Here is a 25,316-nt window from a genome sequence, read left to right on the forward strand (position 1 = left end):
AAAATTGACTGCCACAAGTAGATTTTCCTTTTCCCATTCAATTTTTATTTTACTTTTTAAAATGGTTAAGATCTTACTTCAGTGTAGAGCTGAGATTGACGTTTTGACTGGCTGTTGTCTAACAAAATGCACATTTAATAATATAGTTTTACTTTAAACTCACTTCATAACATCAGTCTAGTGTTTTAGATCCTTTTGTGATCTGATGTCGCTTCTTATCATAAGATTCATTACTTTATAGTATTCTATACTGTAATAAAGGCTATGCCAATTAACATTACATTAATAGACTTTATTCTTACACTGAACAAAATCATAAACGCACCACTTTTGTTTTTGCCCCCATTTTCATGAGCTGAACTCAAAAGTCTAAGACTTTTTCTATGTACACAAAAGGCCTATTTCTCTCAAATATTGTTCACAAATATGTCTAAATCTGTGTTAGTGAGCACTTCTCCTTTGCCGAGATACTCCATCCACCTCACAGGTGTGGCATATCAAGATGCTGATTAGACAGCATGATTATTGCACAGGTGTGTCTTAGGCTGGCCACAATAAAAGGCCACTCTAAAATGTGCAGTTTTATCACACAGCACAATGCCACAGATGTCGCAAGTTTTGAGGGAGCGTGCAATTGGCATGCTGACTGCAGGAATGTCCACCAGAGCTGTTGCCTGTGAATTGAATGTTCGTTTCTCTACCATACGCCGTCTGGAGGTGCGCTGTGGGCGGAGCTAAAGAGTGACGAGCACTTGAGCTCCGATCGCCAACTAAACACAGACATTTGATGCCGTTTCACTTACCGTCTGCTGTTCTGAATCATGACTGGGATCTTTTGTAGCTGAGACCGCTCCATCTTTCAGTATCAAACGATGCGCAAACCCAGCATCGAACTGGGCCTTGTTTATAAAACGTTCATCAACACTCTGCAAAACTCTGTTGCTGCTCTGGAAAAACAAACTACATCCACTGTTTACATAACGCTGGGTTCTTCGGGAAGCTGAACAAGGTTATCTTTCCCTTACAACCCAAAACACACTTCTTTAAAGACGTTCTTCCCGAGCGAGTCCCGTGCAGTGCTGCCGAATGAAGCGCATTGATGGGCTGCTTTTGCTCTTGTGGTGGTCGATGTGTGCACGGGTGTGCTCTTCCGGGAGAAATGCCCATATAAGAAGTTCCACCCTTCATTATGTCATGAAGAGCCATGATCGAAAAAAAAAAACTTTCCGCAACTTGTAAGAAACCCGGAAGTGTGTATTTGGCACAGAAATACTCTGTTATACATAACTTACTTTGGCCAGGTTTAGCATGAGAATCCAACTCTTTAACAGTGTAAATAACTCAACATGCATGAACCCCCCCCAATAAAAACCATTCACTGATCTTGACTGATTATGTTTAATAACTTTAATTAATATATATTTTATTTATGTTTTTAAACTTTCAATTACAGTTTCAGTACCTGAAATTCGGTTCAGTTGTATCTATTTATGCTCTATATTATATCTATAAATATTTTCATTACATTTATTACTGTCTCTATTTATTTGCAATACACAGTTACACAAGATGCACTATAATTCTTAAATATGTGAATCACCAAAAGAAAACTAAGCAGAAGTGAATTAAATTATATTTTCTTTGTTAAGCATAATTATAAAGAAATTTCTGGCTGTGCATTCAGAATAAGAATTAACATCTTCAACAAAAGTAAATTTAGTGAAATAAAGACAGTCTTGATTTCCAGTATGTTATTTCCCATTGCCACAGTGACCTGCAAATAAAATATTTGCTTATTACTTATAACAAATTTAGAGTCATGCCTATTTTTGCAGTTTATTTCATGTTATTGTACAGTTATGAGAACAGACTCACTTTTACTAGCATTCACCTTCTGGATCACCCGCTTAGGGGTCTGAGACCAACGCAGAGTCACGTTTGTTAATCCTCCATCAGCCAGAGCAGATCCCAGCTGAAAACAACATATTTAAATGAGAATGAAACAATACACTCAAATCTTGATGTGTCATAGAAACGTTTATCATGCCACTGAAAACCCTGATTAAAACAACGTCATTATATTCCTCATGAAGCAGCTCTGGAGCGATATCAACTTACAGTTTTGTTTTTTTTCCCCGTCGCTTTGGTGCATTTCTCAGATCAGAAATGAAATTTTAAAAACTTGTTCAACCGCCACATCATCTAGTCACTTGTCTACATCATAAAAGCAGTTTCTCATTCTTTTGAATAAATTGTGATTGCTTTGGTACATTCATGCAACTGATTATGTACATTTCTCTGTGGTTTTCCAAGTCTTTCCCTTAAAACATCTAGTCATTAGTTCATTGTATAAGTCATTAGATGCAAAATGGTTGCTCTAGTTGTCATAAACTGTCAAACATATTTTCTACACATTTCTATTAGACCTTTTGTAAATTTGCCATGAATTGTGCAAGTGAATCTTGACTTTCAGTAATGAAGAGAATATAGATCAACCAATTATGTACCAGTTCTCTGAAATAGCTCAAAGGTGCATCTCATGAACCTTCAACTGGAACGCATATATAGACAGAGGACAACACAAGAGTTACACATTCTGACAGTGGATGAACATCCAGAAAACGATCAGGGTCAACAGCCGAGAGGAAGAAGAGGAGTAAAGATGCATGGTGGAAGGGTACAGAGGCAAAACAGAGGAAGAGGCAGAAGAGGCCAAGAACAGAGGCACATATCAGATCAAATAAGGGCCTTACAATGGCTGAAGGGTGCAGCTAAATATTGGGAGATCGACCATATCCTCAATAATTCAAATATTTCGAAACAGTCTCTTTCAATCAATATCCCACATACAGTAATGTTTAAATTTGTACTTTCGAAAGGATATATGGCATACATAAGAAGCACAGCCTTCTGCATTTCAGTACAGTAACTGTCATCCAAACTCTTGCCATAGTTTACATCAGGTAACACTAACAGAGAGCACTGTTATATTGACAACATGACTAAGCATCTTGCCTGTCTTGTTTGTGAACAATGACACAAGGACTTTTCATTCTGATGGCACTGAAATGTTCATTGACATAAATACTTACTTTTGAGAGATAAATGAAAGATTTTGAGTAAGTTACAGGCTTTTGCAGGAAATCCATTGTGTGGTGATGTTTTTATGAATTGTTTTGAGAAATGCACATACTTGGCAAATATTAAGGATGATTCGAGAAATGCACCAAAGTGACTGAGAAAAACTGTATTAGTAAGTTTTTGGAGAAGTTTCTGAAATAACTTTCTGAAATCTGAAATCACTGAAAACTTCTGTAAGAATTAGGATTTTGCACAACAAACCTTAAAATGCCCACAAAGGCATTTAAGGGTTTCATTGAATTCAAAGTGCATTTCAACTTCAGGACTATGAGGTCTGTTTTGCTAATTAACCGTAATCATGGAAGCTGAATGTTTTTTTTTTTTTTTAACTCTTACCTTTTTAAGAACATGTTCTCTCACTGAAGGATCGGTTAAATCAACTCTGGAGTTAAACTGCATCTTTACAAATGATCTTTTTAAAACAGGAACTAAACAAAGATACATAGATACATGTAATATGAATTAGTAGAGGTTGCTTTCATTAAAAACGTATTAATGCTCCTCACTGTTTTGTTGACAAAAACAGACATTGTCAAACCTTCTCTATAGACCTCCACCTCACAGAGAGTGAGTGTCTTCATGTCTCCAGGAATGATCAGATTCACGTAACGTCCCTCCATCCCACCGCATGAGTATCTGTAGGACTCACCTGCTGGAATAGCACGAATAACAGCACATCTACAGACGAAGAGAAAGCATATAAAAATACTGTCATATCTGAATTAATCCTTCACATTTGTGCTCGATGTCTCACATTCTTTCAAACTGGAGGGTCTTACATGGGATTGTTGTTGCCGTTGTTCTCCAAAGTGTTTCCGATGCGAATCTCCGCTCCGTTTATTTGTTCTGCACAGCAGTCGTTTCTGTTAGTGACGACCACTTCACTAATTTCGTAAACATTACGCAGATCCAGCCTCCACCACGGGTTAATCTCATTAAGGGTTGAGGAGCATGCTGTATTCTGCTGGAGACCTCGGTTACTGTCGATGGCCTTTTCAGCAAACCAGCCAGTAAATGTTGATGACTGTGTAGTGGCTCCATCTACTGCCACATTTCCTAATAACATTTATGTAAAAAAAAGAAAGAAATGGATACATCCTAAAGCACAAACTTGTGCATTAAGTGGTAGGGAAGTTTATAACAATGAATTGAGGTGAGGTAAGTCATTTATACATCAACTACTGTCAACAAACGGAATTATAACGGAATCATGTCTAACGATGCCCTCACAACTATATTCACAAAAATTACTCCAATAGCTTTTATTTTTGTAACACACTTAATGCATTTCTTTACTACACTGAATTTTCCTACGTCTTGTGCTGGTCAGCATTATATGCTCACGCTGGCTGCAAGCCCTTCGACCTGCCACCCACCACTAGGTTTTGTATTGCAGAAAACAAGCTTTGTGACAAACAAAAGTTAATGATTCTGTCACGTTGTGTTGGTCATGATCATTCTTATGAATAAACACAAATTTTGAAGCCTAAAATCAATTGGCAGAAGTAAAAATTAACCATAGCCTAAGGGTCATGACTTCAACATCACCACCATTAAGCTTTCTTTCAGTTTTTACTTTAATGGGTTTCATTCACCCAAAAATTAAAATTCTGTCATGATTTGTTTCTTGATTTCTTTATGAACTTTTTAAAGCGACCGTGGCAGTTGTGTGGACTGTCAATGGGGGCAGAGAAATCAATCAGATTTCATTAAAAAATATCTTCATTAGTGTTTCAAAGATGAACCACTGTCTTATGGGTTTGGAAAGACACAAGGGTGAGTAAACGATAACAGAATTGTTGTTTGAGGGTGGACTGACCCTTTAAAAAAATCCCTGAAAGTTTGAGTTAGAGTAGTTTGCAAGAACTTGGTGGTGAAAGCGAGTAATAAGTAGATGAGTTTTTCTCTTTTATGTTTGACTTGATAAACTCATCACTAGCAAACACCTATTTCAAATGTGAATTGTGTTAAACATCATATATACAGCATGCATGGTACAGCATAATCAGTACAATGAAAGGGATTAGTAGCCTACTACTGATGTATTTTAATGAATGAAGTCATGCTTGGTCGGAATGATAGGAGCATGAAAAAAGCATGATTATTTAGATTTTTGGCAAACTATGTCTTTACTTGACATGTTTTTAAAGTATATTACATTCACTTTTGAAAAGTGCTCTTCAACAATGAATTACCTGCCAAATACCCATAAACGCCGACTTCACTAAGACTAAGAATCTTCTCATCTCCAGGAATATGAACAATCATATAACGTCCCTCCATCCCACTGCATGAAAAAGTGGCTGTAGCACCTTCCCCAAGAGTAGAAATCACAGAACATCTACAGACAGAGAGATCATCTGTTATATATTTCTGTTCATCTGCAGTCACAATAACCAAGACAGTCAAAGAAATATCCTCACATGGTGTTGCTGTAAATGTCAGGGAAGTTCCCGATACGAATCACTGCCCCGGAAATCCTATTGGCATGGCCCGGTCTGTTGGTGATGGTGACTCTGTTCACTCTGTATACCTTCAGTAGATCCACTCTCCACCACGGGTCGGTCTCAGAGTTAGTGTGGGAAAAGGTATTTAACAGTCCATCAAGAGCCAATTCAGGTCCATTGATATAAGTTGAAGACTGACTAGTTTTGCCCCATAGTGTTGCATTCTCTGGAAAATGTTTCAGAGATAAAGGCCAGTAAGAATCATCATCTTTTTATTGCCATTAAGTGTTAGATTTTGCATAAGACTTTCACCAAATTTATCTTCATTACTCATCATCAACTACATGCCTACCACAGGAGCAGAAATTAAGGGTTGCAAACAAGGGCCAGATATTTACAATGAACGGGCAAAAGAATGATCCTACAGTGAGTATCATTTATTTGTTCAGACATTTATTTAATATAATTATAATCTACATTGTGATCGGTTTGGTATGTTAACCCTCTACAGCAGGGGTCGGCAAGTAAGATTATCATCAGGCCAAAAACAATTTCGCCACTAGATGGTGGACCAAAACATAGTCAGAGGATAATTTAAGAAATTAATTGATGAAAAATGCAACTACAATTGCCTGACAGACTGATATAGTGTCTTTTGTAACTGGTAGTGAGCTGTTACTCAGTGTTAAATTCTGTAGGAGGACAGTCATTAATAAAAAGCCACATTTGTGTGGCGGTGTCCGGCAGAGTATGAGAGCGGAGTGGAGCGTCAACAGTTTCCCCTCCGCGCTCCGAAGATTTAATAATCACTCCGCTCCGGGTTCACCATTTCCCGCTCCACTCCTCGCTCCCTGATACCAGAAACACCGCTCCGCCTTCGCGCCACATCTGAAGTATTTCAGTATGTTTGAAATATCACAGTTCCTTTCAAAATATATATTAAAAAAATAAAATAACAGGAGAGTTTCAAAGTGGCATATGGAACAATATTGTTAAAACTGTTTTTCCTACCACATGACAAGCTAATAACATAGTTGTCAGCATTAAAATATATAATTGCTGCTTTTTGCAGTGCAAATTTTGTTTATGATGAAAATAACAGTACGTTTTTGTTAGATATTTTACCTACGGATCGATGCTTTTCTTACAGATTTCTGCTCATTCGAAATCGGACACAGATGAAGTAGCACTGTAAAGGCCTTTCCACACTGAGTGCGATGCGAAAAAGCGAGGCGAATCGCCCGCGAATGTTGCTTTCACACCGAGCGTGAAACTAATGTTAATTCTAATTCTAATTAATGCTAATTCACACCTACACACTAGGTGGCGATGACCAACAATGCATTTTTTTCTTCATGTAGCCTATGTATCTCGTGTGGTTTACATCGTCCGCTGCTCAATATACAGCATTGAATTAACATAAATAACTTGCGTTTCTTCATCAGAAACACAAAATATCCATAATGCTTACAATAATACATCTGAAATAATTAGAGGTCCAATTAGCATCAAGCTACATTGAAAATGTATGTAATTATTAACGTTTTTGCTCAAAACCCACTTTAAATCATTATGGAGTGCTAGTAATAACTTCCGATTGTGATCTAAAATGGATTTTGAATCTATAATAGGCAGACATGCACTCTTTGTATATTTTATAATGGACTGATCCATGCTTGTCATGTGTCATAAACATCCTTTATTGTTAAAAAAAAAACATACTTTTAGATGCAAAAAAAAAAAAAAAAAACATACATACAGAAAACCCATCTTCATAATTATAGGTCTATTTGCTTTCATATTTTATGTGTAGAAAAATGTTTATCTTTTATATATATATGTATATGTATATATATATATATATATACACATATACACATATACATATACATATATACCAGTGGCGGCTGCTGGTCTTTCAAAGAGGGGAAGCTCATTTTCGGCCTACATCATAAAATTGTCCATTTATTTATCGTAAATCCTGCCCTACGTTCCTTTTCAAGAAAATGCTCTGTGACCCTGTCGTACCAACTAGGCGTCTTTTCCAGTGACGCTAGCCTAGCCTACTGTATGAATGAATGAATGAACAAACAATCTAAAAAAAAGATATTAAACTCGACGGAGGAAATGTGGGAATTAGGTTAAACTGAAACAAGGAATGTGGTGTATAATAGGGTTGTCATGATACCATAAAAATGTCTTACAATACTATACCAGCTTAACTTATAATTCAATTCTACAAAATGAATCAAAATTTAATAAATAAATAGATGTAAGTGAAAACAGACAATATTATTCTCTGAATACTTAATTAATGTGAATGAATGACTGGCTATTGTTATCCATGAAATGATCTAAACAAAACTCATCTTAGCACTGCACAGAAGCTGCATGAAGTGACATTTAGATGTGGCATTTATTCATTTAGACCGTATTTATAATTTCATAAATAATGTTATGAGATTAATGTTTTAAATACTAAATTCTGAATATAGAAATATGTTGGAAAATAATGTAATATGCCTACTTTTAGACGGGAAACTTAAAAATGGCCAGCAGGTGGCAGAAGTTCGTGATTGAATCACTGAGTCATTCAAATGATTCTTTCAAAACGGCTGAATCCTTCAGGAGCGAATCAAATGACTGTTTTTATGAGTGGCTCAGTGAATCAGTGATTCGCCCAAATCAACGCGGATTTGGATCAAACACAGAAACGAAACAAAAACAGCACTCTCGCTCGTGTCGTATTGCCTAAGTGTCAGGAGCATTTTTTGCTCGCATATCTTGAAATTTCCGAGTTAGCAGCATGTATATTAAAACATAACATTATAAATAAATAAATAAAAATATATATAATGATTGATAAGAACCAAGTGCAAAGCCGCGATGGGACTGAGCTCGAATAGCTTCAGCGTCAGCGTCTTTTTATTGTACACAATCGCTGTCAATCAAAAGGAGATACAGACCCTCCAATCATCACGCAGAAGCCCGGAGTCCAGGCCAGCCCACTCCTCCATTCACCCCAGAGACGCTGAGCATCCGTGGGTGGGACATAATCGCAGCATTTATCCAATGACCGTCTAGTTTCGAGGTACTGAAAAAAACTGTTCAAAGCAGCCCCATTGAAGTCAATGGACGCTCGGCTTCAACGGAGAAATACACTGACGCTACGGGAATATATGAGAAGGAAATCGAGTCCCACCTGCTGTATGAAGCTGATTCTGAACGAACTCGTCTTCGAGATGAACGTGTTCTAACGCATTTTTAGTCAATAAAATGTTAACACAATAGTACATATTTGACCATTATTTTTTTGACATTATAGGGGAAGCTGAGCTTCCCTTGCAGTCTTCAAGAAATCCCCACTGATATATACATATACATATATATCAGTGGCGAGCGGTGACTTTTTTAACCGGGTATGCTGAGTGCTAAGATTAAGGACCCCCCTCCCCCATTCCCCCCCATTTATTTTTTATTCCCAGTGAATAGGAGTGAATGAATGTAATTTTTCAAGAAACTTATGAAAATATGAATTGAAACTGAATAAAATGTCTTTGAAAAAAAAAAAAAAAAAAAAAATTACAGGGAAAATCTTTGACTTCGTTTTTAATATCCGGCAGGTTTTGCAACTGTTTTCTCCACTTTCATTCACTGATCTGTACTTACAAATGCACTTCCAGAGTTTTCATTTACAGTTCTTAAGTTTTCGTTCACCATTCTGGCACAAATCTCTCGTGGGGGCGGGACTGGCAGCGGTGTGCTCTCATTGGCTACTGAGTTTTTGATTGACAGCTTCTTGACCTGGAAGTGAAGCAGGGGCGGATCTAGGGATGGGGCCAGAGGGGCACCGGCCCCCGCTGAAATCTGATTGGTCCCTGAAGTGCCCTTGTCCTGTCACTCATCGCTGATTTGCGTTAGCGTTAAGTCGTTTGAAAATCAACCTGTGCATCGCATATTAACAAGCTTTGTAAATATGAACGTGCATGTGTATGAATGAATGAATGAATGAATGAATGAGGCATTTATATGTACATACATATATATATATATATATATATATATGACATGTACAGTGAGGAAAATAAGTATTTGAACACCCTGCTATTTTGCAAGTTCTCCCACTTAGAAATCATGGAGGGGTCTGAAATTGTCATCGTAGGTGCATGTCCACTGTGAGAGACATAATCTAAAAAAAAAAATCCAGAAATCACAATGTATGATTTTTTTACTATTTATTTGTATGATACAGCTGCAAATAAGTATTTGAACACCTGTCTATCAGCTAGAATTCTGACCCTCAAAGACATGTTAGTCTGCCTTTAAAATGTCCACCTCCACTCCATTTATTATCCTAAATTAGATGGACCTGTTTGAGGTCGTTAGCTGCATAAAGACACCTGTCCACCCCATACAATCAGTAAGAATCCAACTACTAACATGGCCAAGACCAAAGAGCTGTCCAAAGACACTAGAGACAAAATTGTACACCTCCAATGACCTGAAAAGAGCTGGGACCACCGTTTCCAAGGTTACTGTTGGTAATACACTAAGACGTCATGGTTTGAAATCATGCATGGCACGGAAGGTTCCCCTGCTTAAACCAGCACATGTCCAGCCCGACTTAAGTTTGCCAATGACCATTTGGATGATCCAGAGGAGTCATGGGAGAAAATCATGTGGTCAGATGAGACCAAAATAGAACTTTTTGGTCATAATTCCACTAAACGTGTTTGGAGGAAGAAGAATGATGAGTACCATCCCAAGAACACCATCCCTACTGTGAAGCATGGGGGTGGTAGCATCATGCTTTGGGGGTGTTTTTCTGCACATGGGACAGGGCGACTGCACTGTATTAAGGAGAGGATGACCGGGGCCATGTATTGCGAGATTTTGGGGAACAACCTCCTTCCCTCAGTTAAAGCATTGAAGATGGGTCGAGGCTGGGTCTTCCAACATGACAATGACCAAGCACACAGCCAGGATAACCAAGGAGTGGCTCTGTAAGAAGCATATCAAGGTTCTGGCGTGGCCTAGCCAGTCTCCAGACCTAAACCCAATAGAGAATCTTTGGAGGGAGCTCAAACTCCGTGTTTCTCAGCGACAGGCCAGAAACCTGACTGATCTAGAGAAGATCTGTGTGGAGGAGTGGGCCAAAATCCCTCCTGCAGTGTGTGCAAACCTGGTGAAAAACTACAGGAAACGTTTGACCTCTGTAATTGCAAACAAAGGCTACTGTACCAAATATTAACATTGATTTTCTCAGGTGTTCAAATACTTATTTGCAGCTATATCATACAAATAAATAGTAAAAAAATCATACATTGTGATTTCTGGATTTTTTTTTTTAGATTATGTCTCTCACAGTGGACATGCACCTACGATGACAATTTCAGACCCCTCCATGATTTCTAAGTGGGAGAACTTGCAAAATAGCAGGGTGTTCAAATACTTATTTTCCTCACTGTATATCCCCTAGTGGATGCGTGTTGTTGCATCAGTGTGGATGTGAGGGTCTGCTAGCGGCTTCCTAGTTCATTTTAATGATATATATATATACTTTTTTAATTATTATTTTATCAGTATTGTTCTGCTCCTACACAACACTGTTGAGATGATTTCTTAGGAATAGCACAGCAAATTATATCATCATCATTATCATCAATCATTGTCGTTATCACACTGTAAAACCTAACAGTGAAATTCGCTAAATGAAATGAGTTCATTTAACTCAATTTTAATTCAACTCAATATGTATTTGTGATGTGAACTCAAAAACTAATTAGGTTAAGCAGAACTCAATCTAAATAAGTTACTATAAATTATTTTAATCTATTATTACCATACAGTCTATGATTATTACATCTAAATTGCAGACCACAAAATATTTAAAAGAAATATGAGCTTAATTCATTATATCTAACATTGTTTTTCGAGAAGTCACGTTTGTAAAACATAGGGATATAGGTTATTATGCTTTATATCTACTAACTAAACTAAACGATATAATACCTTTCATAACTAATTAAATGACTAACTAATAATGTAGTGTGTGCCACCATTTTGATTCAGACTGAATTGGCAGAGTGAATAACATCTTAAATTTCAGTTTGTCGATCATTCTGCAGTCTTTTTGCATTTTGTGTCGGTTCAGAAGAATACCAGTGAAGTCTTTTTAAGTTCTGATTATAGTTATATAATTCACTAATATAGATGGAAAAATGATCTTTTATATTTCTTCTTGCACTTATCCTAAAGTTGCTTTGGTTTTTCATAAAGATGTCAGGTAATTGCCATTGCTAAATTTGTAGTGGTTGAAAGTTGTCTTATTATGATTCATAAAAATAAGCTGTCCATAAATGTTGCTTAATTGTGTTAAATTTCTGTAACTTTGTGTTTTGTCTTCAGGAACAACAATGACATCAGTCATTCAAGCTAGGATCCTGGAAGATCTACTACTATCTGAAAATAAGACACACAAGGTAGGACACAGGACAACTTTATATTTACTTGGCAACATTTTAACCTTTTAGCTGAGACCAGCAGAAATGACTGAATAGTTGAACATTTGAGTATCTTAAATGGATAGTGCACAAAAAAATGTAAATTCATGGTTTACTCACCCTCATGTTGTTCCAAACCAGTTTTGAATGAATTTTATTCATCTTCAAACAAAAGTATATATTTTTTATATTCTTTCGTTTTTGTCTATCCATTGGAAGTCTAGGCAGTCTTTATTTTCAAGCTTAAAAAGTTTTTAGTTTAGGCTTTGACTCTAAAAAACCCTTAGCTCAGGCTTCTCAGTTAATGTTTGTGTTTTCTTTAGAAGACTTGAATGAAACCACTTTATGCATATGGATAAACTTTAAGCTTAATATTGATTGCCTAGACTTAAAATGGATTGACAAAATGGTGAGAAAGTTTTAAAAATATCTTAATCTTTGTTCCATAGATGAATAAGATTCGTATGTGTTTGGTGTGACATGATAGTGGGTAAATGGTGGTAATTTTCATTTTGAGGTGAACCTGTCCCTTTAAAGGGTTAGTTCCCCCAAAAAATTAGAATTATGTCATTAATTACTCAGCCTCATGTTGTTCCAAACCTGTAAGACCTTTGTTCATCTTCAACACAAATTAAGATATTTTTGATGAAATCCGAGAGCTCTCTGACCCTCCATAGACAGCAACACAACTGAAATGTTCCCAGACCCAGAAACACAGTAAGGACATTGGTAAAATAATCCATCACTGGTTCGACCTCAATTTTACGAAGCTATGAGAATACTTTTTGTGCGCAAAGAAACCAAAAATAACGACTTTATTCAACAATTCTTCTTCTCCAAATCACACCTTCCAACATTATCAAGAGTAACTCTGCATGTAAAACAAGCCTCAGCGCATGCATGTTCAACGTCAGCAACAGCACTCGCATGCGCTGAGGCTTGTTTACGTGCAGAGAAACGCACACGCATGCATTGTGATACTCTCTATAATGGCGCACTAGGGTGACGCGAAGGAGAAGAACTGTTGAATAAAATCATTATTTTTGTTTTCTTTGCGCACAAAAAGTATTCTCATAGCTTCATAAAAATTGCGATTGAGCTACTGGTGTCACATGGACTGTTTTAACAATGTCCTTACTGCATTTCTGCACCTGGGAACATTTCAGTTGCATTGCTGTCTATGGAGGGTCAGAGAGTTCTCAAATTTCATCAAACATATCTTAATTTGTATTCTGAAGTTGAACGAAGATCTTGCGGGTTTGGAACGACATAGGGGTGAGTAATTAATGACAGAATTTTTTATGTTTGGGTGAACTATCACTATAAGCACCGTTTTTCTTTCTATTTTGTAATAAAGAACTTTAGGTTGTCACATTAAATAATGTAAATTAACAAATTCAATTCAAGCTCTAAAACATTCAGCTTTTATTCAGCCCTGAAAATCCTGCTGATAAACAACTCTGGAAGTTATGATGTGAAAAAGTACTACAGGGTTTTAAATGGGCACATACTTTATTGAATAAACACTTCCCCGATCTTTCACACCTTTATTGTTGCTTTGTTTAAATATGATGAGATTTGGTGACGTAAACGAACACTTTTTTTTTTTTACTGCATTTAGAAAAAGGGAGCCTGATCAGGTACAGAAGGCAGCTGTCACCATCTTTGCTGTTAAGGATTGTCTTTAAACCCACTGGATGTTTTGATTGTATTTGAAGATGATGACTGCCAAGTCTTGGGTCAGTGTACTGGTGCTTTTTGTTTTGGAACTAAAGTATTCCCGTAGTTACAGTATACAAACTACTTAAAGTTTGTATATAAGTGCTGTTAATCTTGAGGAATTTTTTTTACAGAAAAGTTATCCACTGTGTTTAATATTATTTAGCAGTTATTTATTATTATTATTATTAATTATATTTAACATTTAAAATGGATTTTGTTAAACATTTCCTTGTTTGTGTGGTTGTTACTTATTGGGTGAAAAGTCTGATAAGATAGCTTAAATGTTATATTTTTGAATATACAGCATACATTTTAAGTTGTAAAGACTTAGTCAGTTTGAATTCAGGTAACATTCTAACTGAGTTGAATAAACTTAAAATGTTCAAGTTCAGTTTACTCTAATAATTGACTAAGCCAACACACAAAAAAAAGTTAATTTAACTCGATGTAAATGAGTTATAGTACTCATATTTATTAGTTTTAAAACTTAAATGGTTTAAGGCAATCGGTTTCCTCAAACGAGTTTGAGTTACCGTAACTTGCCGGGTTTTACAGTGCAGGATACTTGTGGTAAATTGTCTTGATTTAATCCAATCATTACAGGACCTGGTTATCGACACAGTTAAGTTGTCAATTATATCATATTTGCTTCGATTAGTTAATATTTTCCCCCAGGACATAGAGTAATGTACATTACTAAATTTACAATGACCAATGCTATTTTACAAGCGCTGTCAAGCAATGTAAGCCTTTTTACCATGCTTTTTCTGTGTTCAGATTTGACTGTAATAATAATGCAAAAATAATCACTTCAGATGAACATTTCGGAGGAAAACAAACTTTGACAAAAAAGTAGTCTTTAATAATGCCTAAATATATATCCAAATGCAAAACCTAATACATTCAAATAATTATGACTGAAAACCATTTCCCGCAGCTAGGGTATACACAGTCAGGATTATATAGGCCTATACAGCCATCTAATGGTTACACAGCGTTATTACAGACGATTAATGGTACGCAATTTTGAGGAATTTTAGTACTAAGTTAATACTAATATATATTAAATAATTATATTGTGTATTTATTTGTTTGAAATATTTTAAGTTTGAAATGTGTCATGGGAGTTCAAAGCAGTTTGTATTGTTGTATATGTCCTTTCTCAATTTCCAGAGAGCGGAGCAAATTTTCCATAAACTTCTGATGCTGACCCAGAGGATGTAGTGATAGTACCAGAGAGCCCTCATCAGACAAGAATCTTATTTTGTTCAGACACATCATCACCTTTGAATGACTGGTATCTTGATCTTGATAAAAAAAAAACAAAAAAAAAACATGTATTTCTTTGGAGCTCTAGATAAAACAATCACAGTTCACAAGTACACATGAGGTTGCACTTTATTCTTATTAGTCTATATGCTGATCTTGGATTGGCATACCAACAGCATATGATTGTTAAGGGGATAGTTCACCCAAAAATAAAAATTCTCATCATCTTTTACTCACTCTCATGCGGTCTCATATGCATATTACTGTACTTTCTTTCTACTGGACAGGTAAACACAAATTAAGATTTTTAGGCAAATAATTCATCTCTGTGAGTCCTAAAGATGCTTTTTAAAATCACACACAGCGACCGTGACAATAATCCATCTGAACTTAGTGGTTAAATCAGTATCTTCAGTAACAACAGCTAAGAAAAACACTAATAATATAAACTTTTGACTATTAACAATTGCTTCCAATCAACTGTCATATGTGCATGGGTTACATGTGGATTCTCAGAGATGGATTATTTTCTTAAAAATCTTTGTGTCGAGAAAGAAAGTCATATTCATCTGGAAAAGCATAAAGGTGAGTAAATGAGAGAATTTTCATTTTTTGGGGTGGACTATCCCTGTAAAGACTGATATTGCACTCCATTACATACCATATTCATTCACTGTTTTGTAACTTATACTGTAACAGGAACTGTTGAAAGGATCATTGCAGTGTTTAAAACATAATGAATTTTAAACATATTCTGTATAGTATGTTCTGGTCTTTCCTGTCACAACATAATTGCATCAAAGACTTTCACTTTGATACTTGTGTATATGCTATAGTGACAATAAAGAATGTAGGCCTACATTTATTTGAATTAATTCATATTTTCATTTACATTCATTCAGCTTTTTATAAAAGTCACACTTGAAAGAGTTGATGTAGCAAATTAGCTCAAGGAGGAAATATTAATAATTAATAACAATATCAAAATTGTTCAATTGACTTTGTTGCAAGCAGGGAATCAGAAATTAATACTCATATGTATTGTGCACAAAGTTTTATTAACTAAATCACAAACACATAATTAGTCTAAACAAACACACACACACACACACATATATATATATATATATATATTAGGGGTGTCAATGTTTAACGCATGCGATTAATCTAAAAATTTTAACGCGTTAATATTTTTTTAACGCAAATTAATCGTTTGATACGGTTTGACCCCAACTTATTGCCGTCATCGTAGCGCGGAAGGTTATCTATCATTGTGTGATGAGGGTACAGCACCAGTGTTGCCAGGGTAACGGCACAAGTGGGCTATTTTGAAAATACAGTCGCGGGAAATGTATCTTCAGCAGGATTCTTTTATTGAGAACACAAGCTGTCGGTAGCTGTAGTCATCGAAAATCTCACTAAAAGCAGTGATACATTGTAGTTTTAAATACATTTAGGGGGCAGTGCTTAGGAGTGAAAACAAAGCACCTGGGTGACGACCTTTAAGCATGCAAATGAGGTATTCAGGTATAGAATCCTGCCCCATTTAACCACTCCTAATCTAATCAGCCTAACTGCCCAAAGATTGGGGCAGGGGCATCAAGAGCAATTACAAACAAAAGGCAAGAGTCTCCGTCGTCTGGCTCATTAGACTTACAATAAGAGAACAGGAACTGGCAGGGACCTCTTGAATCATTCATCTGATGTCATCATCTTCACCATAAATGCTAAATACAATGTATATAACTTCTTCAGTTTGTACACTATTACATTGGAATCTAAATTAAACATTTAAATAAATTTGTAATCCCACAATTCCCCCTTTGAGAGTTCTAATAACTCTCACAAAATACAAATTTAGACACTTAAAAGTTCATTCTTGTAACATGTGATCGTTACAGGCACATAGCACTTGTTCTGTGTTGATTGTCTGTAGGGACGAACTGCATGCTGACACAGAAACAAACATGCAGCTCCGTGAAGTTCTTAATAGTCTTTTCTGGTTGGAACTGTCATTTCTCGTGATGGTCGTGAGTAATTTCTTGCATGAAACACTTGATACTAACAGGTTTCCGAACCATGACGAATTATCTTCAGCCATCAGGTGTAATTTTGCTGAAAGATCAAGAATGTCTTGATCATGTTGCTGGATGACTGAAGTTCTCGTATGTGATACTCTGCGTTGTGTATTTTTTTCTTTGTTCTGTCTTCCGTGACAGTTGGCTCTGCAGTGGGTCTCGTTGTCTTTTAGAGGTTGTGGCTTCATACGCAGGTGAGGAGTTCGGCGCGTATGGGTCTCAGGACAGCCATCAAGTGGTATCTGCACAGAGGAAGAAAGAAAACAAAAGACAGCAGTATTTGTTCTAAAGACTACAAACATTAGGGTTGTATCCTCTGTTCAATCTCGTCTGCTATTGTTGTTCCTTCTTTCCTATTTCTTAATTCCTGTGACACCTAAAGAACAGTGAGGTGAGGGTGGACTAGTGGATGGGGAAGGCCTATGAGGGTGTTCACCACAGGGTTGGCCCCAAGCCTGTTGCTCTGGTTCTTCCCTGGGCTCCTCACTGGTCCATGTGTCCTAACCTATCCCTGTAGGTGGAGGAACAACTTTACAGTGTGACACATGAGTCCAAGTTTTCCTTCCTGACACAATACTGCAGCTGCTGTAATCAACATCACTTGATGTGGTCCGTACCACTTGGGCTCTAATGGCTTGTTTCTGAACGACTTTATCATGACCCATTGACCTGGGATGATAGTGTGTCCACCTTCTAGTGGAGTCTGCCAACACGACTCAACTCTCTCTCTGGCACTCTGTACTGCCTTTGTGAGGTTTTCACAGTAAGCGATCAGGGCATCTGAAGCAATGTGAACATCAGCATTTCTAAGATCAATCACACCTGGCATCTGCATGGACGCCCAGTAATAATTTCATGAGGGCTCAGTCCTACTGATCTGTTAGGTGACGCTCTCATACTACACAGTACTGCGGGCAGTGCTTCAACCCATGGTACTCCTTCCTGATGCATTTTGCTTAGCCTGGTTTTGATTGTTCTGTTTGATCGTTCAACCTGTCCTGATGCTTGTGGCCTATAGGGACAGTGAAGGTTCCACTTAATCTTCAACATTCTAGACACTTCCTTGACTACCTGTCCTGTGAAGTGGGTACCTTGATCTGAGTCAATGCAATCTGGTAATCCCCATCTGGGAATGAAATCAGTAACAAGACATTTAGCAGTATGTGCAGCTGTAGCACGCCCTGTTGGATAAGCTTCTACCCATCTTGAGAATTTGTCTATTACTACCAAAACGTCAGTTTTTCCTTTACAAGGGGGCAATGATATGTAATCAACTTGCAGGTGACGAAATGGCCCTGGTGGAGCTGGGGTATGTGCTGCTGGTGTGGTGGCTGCTGGTACCTCATTATTTTTCTGACATGTTACACATCTCTTGACTGTTTCAGTGGCTATGTTTCTGAATTTTGGATTCCACCATTGATTTGAGAACCTGTGATTCATCGTTGCTGGACCACTGTGACCCAAATTGTGTATTTGTTGAGCCAAATATGGCAACAGTGATTCGGGAGCAACATACTTTCCCCCTTTGGTCCAGCAGCCGGATGAATCCACAGTGGCTCCTTTGTCTAACCATGTCCATGCTTCATATAGAGGAACGTCTTTATACAGATCAATGATTGATTCCGGAGGTAGAATTGTCTTCTGTGCTGTACTACCTGAACACACTTGTACAGTTGCATAGAAACAAGCCTGTTTAGCCGCTACATCAGCAAGAGCATTACCTTTAGCTTCCGTAGTATTAGTTGTGAGGTGTGCTTTCACTTTGATCACCGCTAATTTCTTTGGGAGTTTCATGGCAAACATTAAATCTTTCACTAATCCAGCATGCTTAATGGGGGATCCAGCAGAAGTTAGAAATTGTCTGGTTTGCCAAATAACACCAAAATCATGAATTACCCCAAAAGCATACCTGGAATCTGTGTAGATATTTGCAACTGATCCTGAAGCTAGCGTGCATGCTCTTGTTAAGGCTACTAGTTCTGCAGCTTGAGCTGAAAAATGATCTGAAGACGACCTGAAGCAACTACTTCAGTGGTGGAAGTTACTGCATATCCTGCTCGTCTGTTACCTTCAATAACTTGAGCTGAACCATCAACAAACAACTCCAACTCTGCGTTCTCTATGGGAGTTTCTGCTATTTCACTTGTCGCTGCATATGTAAGCGTAACACAATCATGAGTCATTTCACCTTCACCCTCTAACACAACTTCAGTCATTGCAGACATCATACATGAGGATGGGTTCGTGACTGGTGCACGCTGTATAACAATGTTCGGGGCTGTGAGAGTTGCTAACCAATTTCCCCAACGGGAGGAGGTGACAGAAGTGACTTTTGCTTGATTCATTAGTGCAGACACTGCGTGAGGGCATTTTACATTTACATTCTGACCTAACACCATTCCTGATGAAGCCTGAAGCGCTAGATTAACTGCCTGTACTGCTCTGAGGCATGGGCCCATACCTTGAGCGACTATGTCAAGTTTACCAGAATAGTAATGAATTGGGCGTAAGCTGCCCCATGATCTTGCATTAGACATGCAGTCATAAAGCCTAAGTGTTCATGGACATAAAGCACAAAGGGTCTATCTGATTGGGCAATTCCTAATGCTGGTGCTTGACATAGTGCTCTCTTCAAATCATTAAAAGCTTTGAGATGAATTTCTTCCATACAAACAGTATCTGAATCTTTACCATGGCCTTTCAACAAATCATAGAGAGGCTGCGCAATCGAGGCATAGTCTTCAATCCAAGGTCTACAGTAACCTGCTGTTCCTAAAAATGAGCGGAGTGTTTTAATGGTAGTAGGCGGAGGTATGGCTTTGACTGAAGCCGCCGATCCTGTGTAATGGATCTATTTCCTGCACCAATTGTTTGACCCAGAAATGTGACTTGCTTTTTAGCAATTTGAGCTTTGTGAAAGCTGCATTTGTGTCCTTTTTTATGCAAATAGTCCAACAATGCTGTCAATTCAATTTGATGTACCTCGTGGTCTGTTGAGGCAAGCAAAATATCATCGACATGTTGAATCATAGTGGACTGTTTGACTGGACATTCTGGGTCACACAAATCACGTCTGACAGCCTGATGATATATGGTTGGGGAGTTTTGAAATCCCTGTGGTGTCGTGTCCACTGGTATTGTTCATAGTCAACTGTGAAAGCTAACCATGACTGGCTGTCAGAGTGCAACGGTACAGAAAAGAATCCATTAGACATATCAATTACTGAAAAATCTTACAATCTAATGGTAAGCCATTACAAATTGTAGATGGATCTGCCACTAGGGGTGATTTTATCAATATGTTTATTGGCTACTCTGTAGTCTATTGTAAGTCTCCATGTCCCATTTGATTTCTTGATGGGCCATATGGGTGAATTACATGGACTGTTGGTTTTAACTAGCACTCCTTGCTTCAGCAACTTTTCTACAATAGGTTTGATTCCCTGTATAGCTTCCTTATTAATCGGATATTGTTTGGTGACTGGAGGTGGATTTCCCGTCAATTTAACTGGTTCTACACCTGTTAACAAACCACAATCATCCTTGTCTTTAGCCCAAATTAGATGATTCTGTAAGAAAGCATACTCAGTAGGGATTGCATTATTGGTAGAAACTTGTGCTGAGGAAATGTTTATGCTAGCGGATTCTGAGGACACGTCTAACGTTAGATGTACTTGTCTCAGAAGATCCATGCCTAAAATTGCACCTGTATTTAATGGAGCACATAGCAATTTTGTAGTCAGAGTTTTTGGGCCAAATTGTACCTCTATGGGCGGGGTTTCATACAAAACAGAATCTTCACCTATTACGCCAGTTAAACAAAGTTTGGTTTTCTTGTATGGGATGTTTAAAACTTGTGCCAATTTTGTAGGAATTACTGTACACTCTGCACCTGTATCAAGCAAAAATCAATCTCTTTCTCTTTACGCTACCTTTCACAAAAATTATTTTGTCATTGTGATGGATTACAGGGGAAAGGTAGCTACTCACAGCCCCAACAATTAGTTTTTTTCCTGGTCTTGTTGTGCTCTTACAAGAGCCTGTACGAGCTGTCCTAAAGTTTCAGTGGTCACTGGCGGAACTACTTCAGGGTTGTAGGCAGGCTGAGGAGGAGCAGAATTATGCATAGCATTTATTTTACTATCTTGCAACTTCTTCCTACACTCTTTCTCCCAATGTCCTAATTTTTCACAGTAGTTGCATTTGCCTTCTCTTTTAGACCATCTTTTGTCTTGTTTTGTTGTGTTAAACGTAGCTGCTGCTACTCTCACTTTTGCCTTGACATCAGCATCTCTTTCCCATGTAGCTAACCTGTCTAGGTTACTTCTGAGAGTTCTGTTAGACCAAGTTAGATCTAAGAATGGTAAAGCTTTTCTGTATTCGGCTACAAGGCCATCTGACCAGATAGGAACTAGGGGTCCCTTGTCATCTAGCACACTTTCAGGGTCATCAACAATTCCACTGTAAATTACAGCTGACTGACAAAATCTCTCAGTATATTCACTCACAGTTTCTTCTTTCTTTTGCACACAGGTAGTAATTCTAGACCAATCTATTTTGGGTCCTAAGATATTCTTTAGGATTTTCAAAATACCTTCTCTTAAATCACCTTTACTTGCATGTCGCAGTTCAGAAGTAACAGCAGATTCAAAACTGTTGAATTCAGATTCAGTTAGAATTTGTGACATCAACTGCGTTACCTCTGTTAAAGACATGTCGTAAAGGCGCATTTTACTGATCAATACTCTTCTAAATTCAGAAAAATGTGTGCGTGCTGAGGGTAAGCTCTGAGACAGTCTCTATATCTTTAGGTCCTAGTGTTTTGGCAACAGTTTGTACTTGCACAACAGAAGAGTTGAGGGAACACTTTCAGTTTCCTCAATTCTGAGAGATCTTCTCCGAGCACCACAAACATTGACCGAATTTACAGGCACATCAATTACTGATTGGAGAGCTACATCTCTTTCAAAGAATGCTTGTAAATCAGGGTAAATTTTATCCGGCTGACTAACTTCCACATCAGTTTTTGCTGCAGCTTTGTTGCGGTTCAATTTCTTAGTCAAAGAGGACACTCTAGCTTGAAGCTCATTGTTCTGTTTCTCTAGCTCTGAGTTACGCTGAGATTGTTGTGTAGCTAGTGCTAAACCAAATTCTCTGTGGCAGCAGATAATGCCTTTCACATTGTTCTTGCGAACACATGCTCCTAATACCTTTTTACACTCATCTACAGACCAAGTCTTATCTGGATGGATCTCATATTTCTGAATTAGTTCTTGTCTAACTTTTTCAGTGACTATTAGGTTCATTTGCACTCCTAACAGTGATTTGAATTCGCTATCTGACCACAAAGGAGTCGCAAGACCACCCTTTTCTGTTGTTGGAATCAGCCTAGCATTCCTTCTAACCATTTTGTACGTTTCTTCTGTACCACACAAACAAAAACACTAAAACTTCTCTGATCAACAGAGGGTACACTTGTTAACACAGCTTAACTATTGTTAACTTTCCAAATTACCAACACTTCACACTTAACTTCCCTGCCTACAAGAACAGAGGATAAACCAAAATTATTAGCATGAAATGCTAAACTTCTCTGTGAAAAGAGGATAAACCAAAATAACTAGCACGTAAATGCCAATCTTCCCTGCCTACACAGAACAGAGGATAAAACAATATTAGCACTTGATGCTAAACTTCCCTGCCTGGACAGAGGGTAACTTCATCTCTAAAAGTTCATTTTTTTAGAGGAAAACTTAGTTAACCAAACCCTACAGCTGTCTGTTAACTCTTCTCTGACGGCGCAGAGGATAAACAAATTTGTACTGGTCTTAAAGGTTCTTTTGGATTAGAGACAGCACTCACCACAACCTTGGTTGAGAGAAAAATTCAGTCTGGAAATCTTTGTTCAGCTTGAAGTTTTCGCTGGATTCCAAAAGATGCAGTCTGGAAGCAGATCTTTGTTTGAGCTTGAAGTTTTCAATCTGGATTCAGGTGAGGAAGCTGGAACTCTATCCGGGTCACGGCACCATCTGTTGTAAACCTATATCTTCTAAAGTTTAGGCAACTCAGAAGTGAAGACCAGGAGACTTCGGGTTGTATCTTCAGCAGGATTCTTTTATTGAGAACACAAGCTGTCGGTAGCTGTAGTCATCGAAAATCTCACTAAAAGCAGTGATACATTGTAGTTTTAAATACATTTAGGGGGCAGTGCTTAGGAGTGAAAACAAAGCACCTGGGTGACGACCTTTAAGCATGCAAATGAGGTATTCAGGTATAGAATCCTGCCCCATTTAACCACTCCTAATCTAATCAGCCTAACTGCCCAAAGATTGGGGCAGGGGCATCAAGAGCAATTACAAACAAAAGGCAAGAGTCTCCGTCGTCTGGCTCATTAGACTTACAATAAGAGAACAGGAACTGGCAGGGACCTCTTGAATCGTTCATCTGATGTCATCATCTTCACCATAAATGCTAAATACAATGTATATAACTTCTTCAGTTTGTACACTATTACATTGGAATCTAAATTAAACATTTAAATAAATTTGTAATCCCACACAACTTAAGAACGGAGAGGCGGTAACATCACAAACAACGTGAGTTTCAGTCAGAGCATACATGTTAAGGCTTTTACACAGCAGAAATAAACATGACAACAGCCAATATAGATTATATAAGACAATAACCACACGATTGCGATAGGATATTTGTATGTGATTTTCTTGAGTTGAATGTGTACATCTGAAATGCTAATTTGTGCAGCGATATAAAAGGCTATAAATAGCATATTTTAACAACAGTAAACTACCAAATTCCACATGTGATCGTAAAAGGAAGTTATTACAAACACTCGATGGTGGTTTAAAGTAAGTTCTGAGTAAAAGTGTACTATTAATCTAATAAATTGTCTTATGAAGCATGATGCTAATGTTAGCTCTAATGCAGCTGCAGAACATGTCCAATTCTTCTTCATAATGCATTTTGTCATAATACTTCACGTAAGGTCGCAAGCAAATGTTTTGTTGTATTTATTTAGAAATACTTTTGATAATAGTTGGGTAAATGTATACTGGGATTGAAGCGATGTGGCTTGGTAAACGTTTTATTGCCAGTATAAAGACTGATAATGGCTGAATAAAAACAAAGAATAATGATAAAAGAATAATAAGGATTATGTCTCATACCTGGCGGAAGTGTGAAAGGTTCTGTTTCCTTAAACTAGTTTGTCATGCATTTTTTTATTTCAACACATTTACAGGTAAATCCTAGTATTTTAAATTTGTGATTAATCACGATTAATCATAGTCCATGACTGTGATTAACACGATTACATTTTTTAATCGATTGACAGCACTAATATATATATATATATATATATATATATATATATATATATATATATATATATACACATATACATACATACACACACACACACAAATCACACATACATGGTACATGGGAAGGGTAAGTGAGACTGGATGAATGAAACCAGACAGAAACAGGGGAAATGAGGCTGATTGACCATCTGAAAGAACCATCAGTCTCTAATTCAAAGCACAGTATACGATAGCTTACAACAAACCTCTGTGTGGTGAAAGGAACGAAACTTGCATTTGACTTGGCTGTGGAACAAGAGTCTCGTGAAGCCTCTGAAGAGGGTCTGGATGGTTCCATTCGATGGCCGAAGTTGCAATCTCTTGAAACTCTGAGGTTGTTCTTGACTCTGTTGGGGTTGAGAGAGTCCTCTCTCCTAAGTAAGCACATGGCTGGGTGTAAAATGGGGCCTGCTGGCCTTGTGGGCCGCAATGGAACCGCAGGCCGCAATCCAGAGATGATGATGCAGAGACTGCCGGGAGCGGAGAGAGAGAGAAATGTCTGAGCGAGGGCATTTCCATGATGGCGAATTCCAGGGTTGATTGAAGATGAACTCCAGTGGTATTAATCTGACTCTTTGTGGTCAAGAGCCATCTCCCCAGGCTTGGGGGGATTGCACGTGGCTCTATATGTTGGGGCCTGCTGGGCGTGCCCACACCGGCTTAGGCACTCCGGAAGTCCAACCACATGGGCAGCAGTCGGAAGATTTTGCAGAAGAGAGTGGCGGACCTGTGCGTGAGCCCTTTCAAGTCAGTGAAGAGTCACACCTTTCAGGATGG

The 25,316-nt window shown here is 37.8% G+C and overlaps 1 protein-coding gene across 1 annotated transcript; it reads right to left on the reverse strand.

Moving 5' to 3' along the window:
• Nucleotides 1-1,498: 1,498 nt before the first annotated feature.
• Nucleotides 1,499-25,058, reverse strand: LOC131543897 (uncharacterized). The gene is made up of 13 exons (XM_058781703.1): nucleotides 24,746-25,058; nucleotides 19,229-19,309; nucleotides 18,677-18,815; nucleotides 18,232-18,286; nucleotides 17,696-17,989; nucleotides 17,351-17,402; nucleotides 5,565-5,814; nucleotides 5,337-5,482; nucleotides 3,921-4,197; nucleotides 3,680-3,819; nucleotides 3,478-3,569; nucleotides 1,876-1,972; nucleotides 1,499-1,774 (listed from the first exon to the last, which is right to left on the reverse strand). Exons 1-13 carry the CDS (start codon nucleotides 25,056-25,058, stop codon nucleotides 1,752-1,754), a joined length of 1,959 nt encoding a protein of 652 aa, XP_058637686.1. The 3' UTR covers nucleotides 1,499-1,751.
• Between the last annotated feature and the right edge of the window lie 258 nt (nucleotides 25,059-25,316).

Source organism: Onychostoma macrolepis, chromosome 07 (assembly GCF_012432095.1).
Source record: "Onychostoma macrolepis isolate SWU-2019 chromosome 07, ASM1243209v1, whole genome shotgun sequence".
NCBI classification, from domain to species: domain Eukaryota; kingdom Metazoa; phylum Chordata; class Actinopteri; order Cypriniformes; family Cyprinidae; genus Onychostoma; species Onychostoma macrolepis.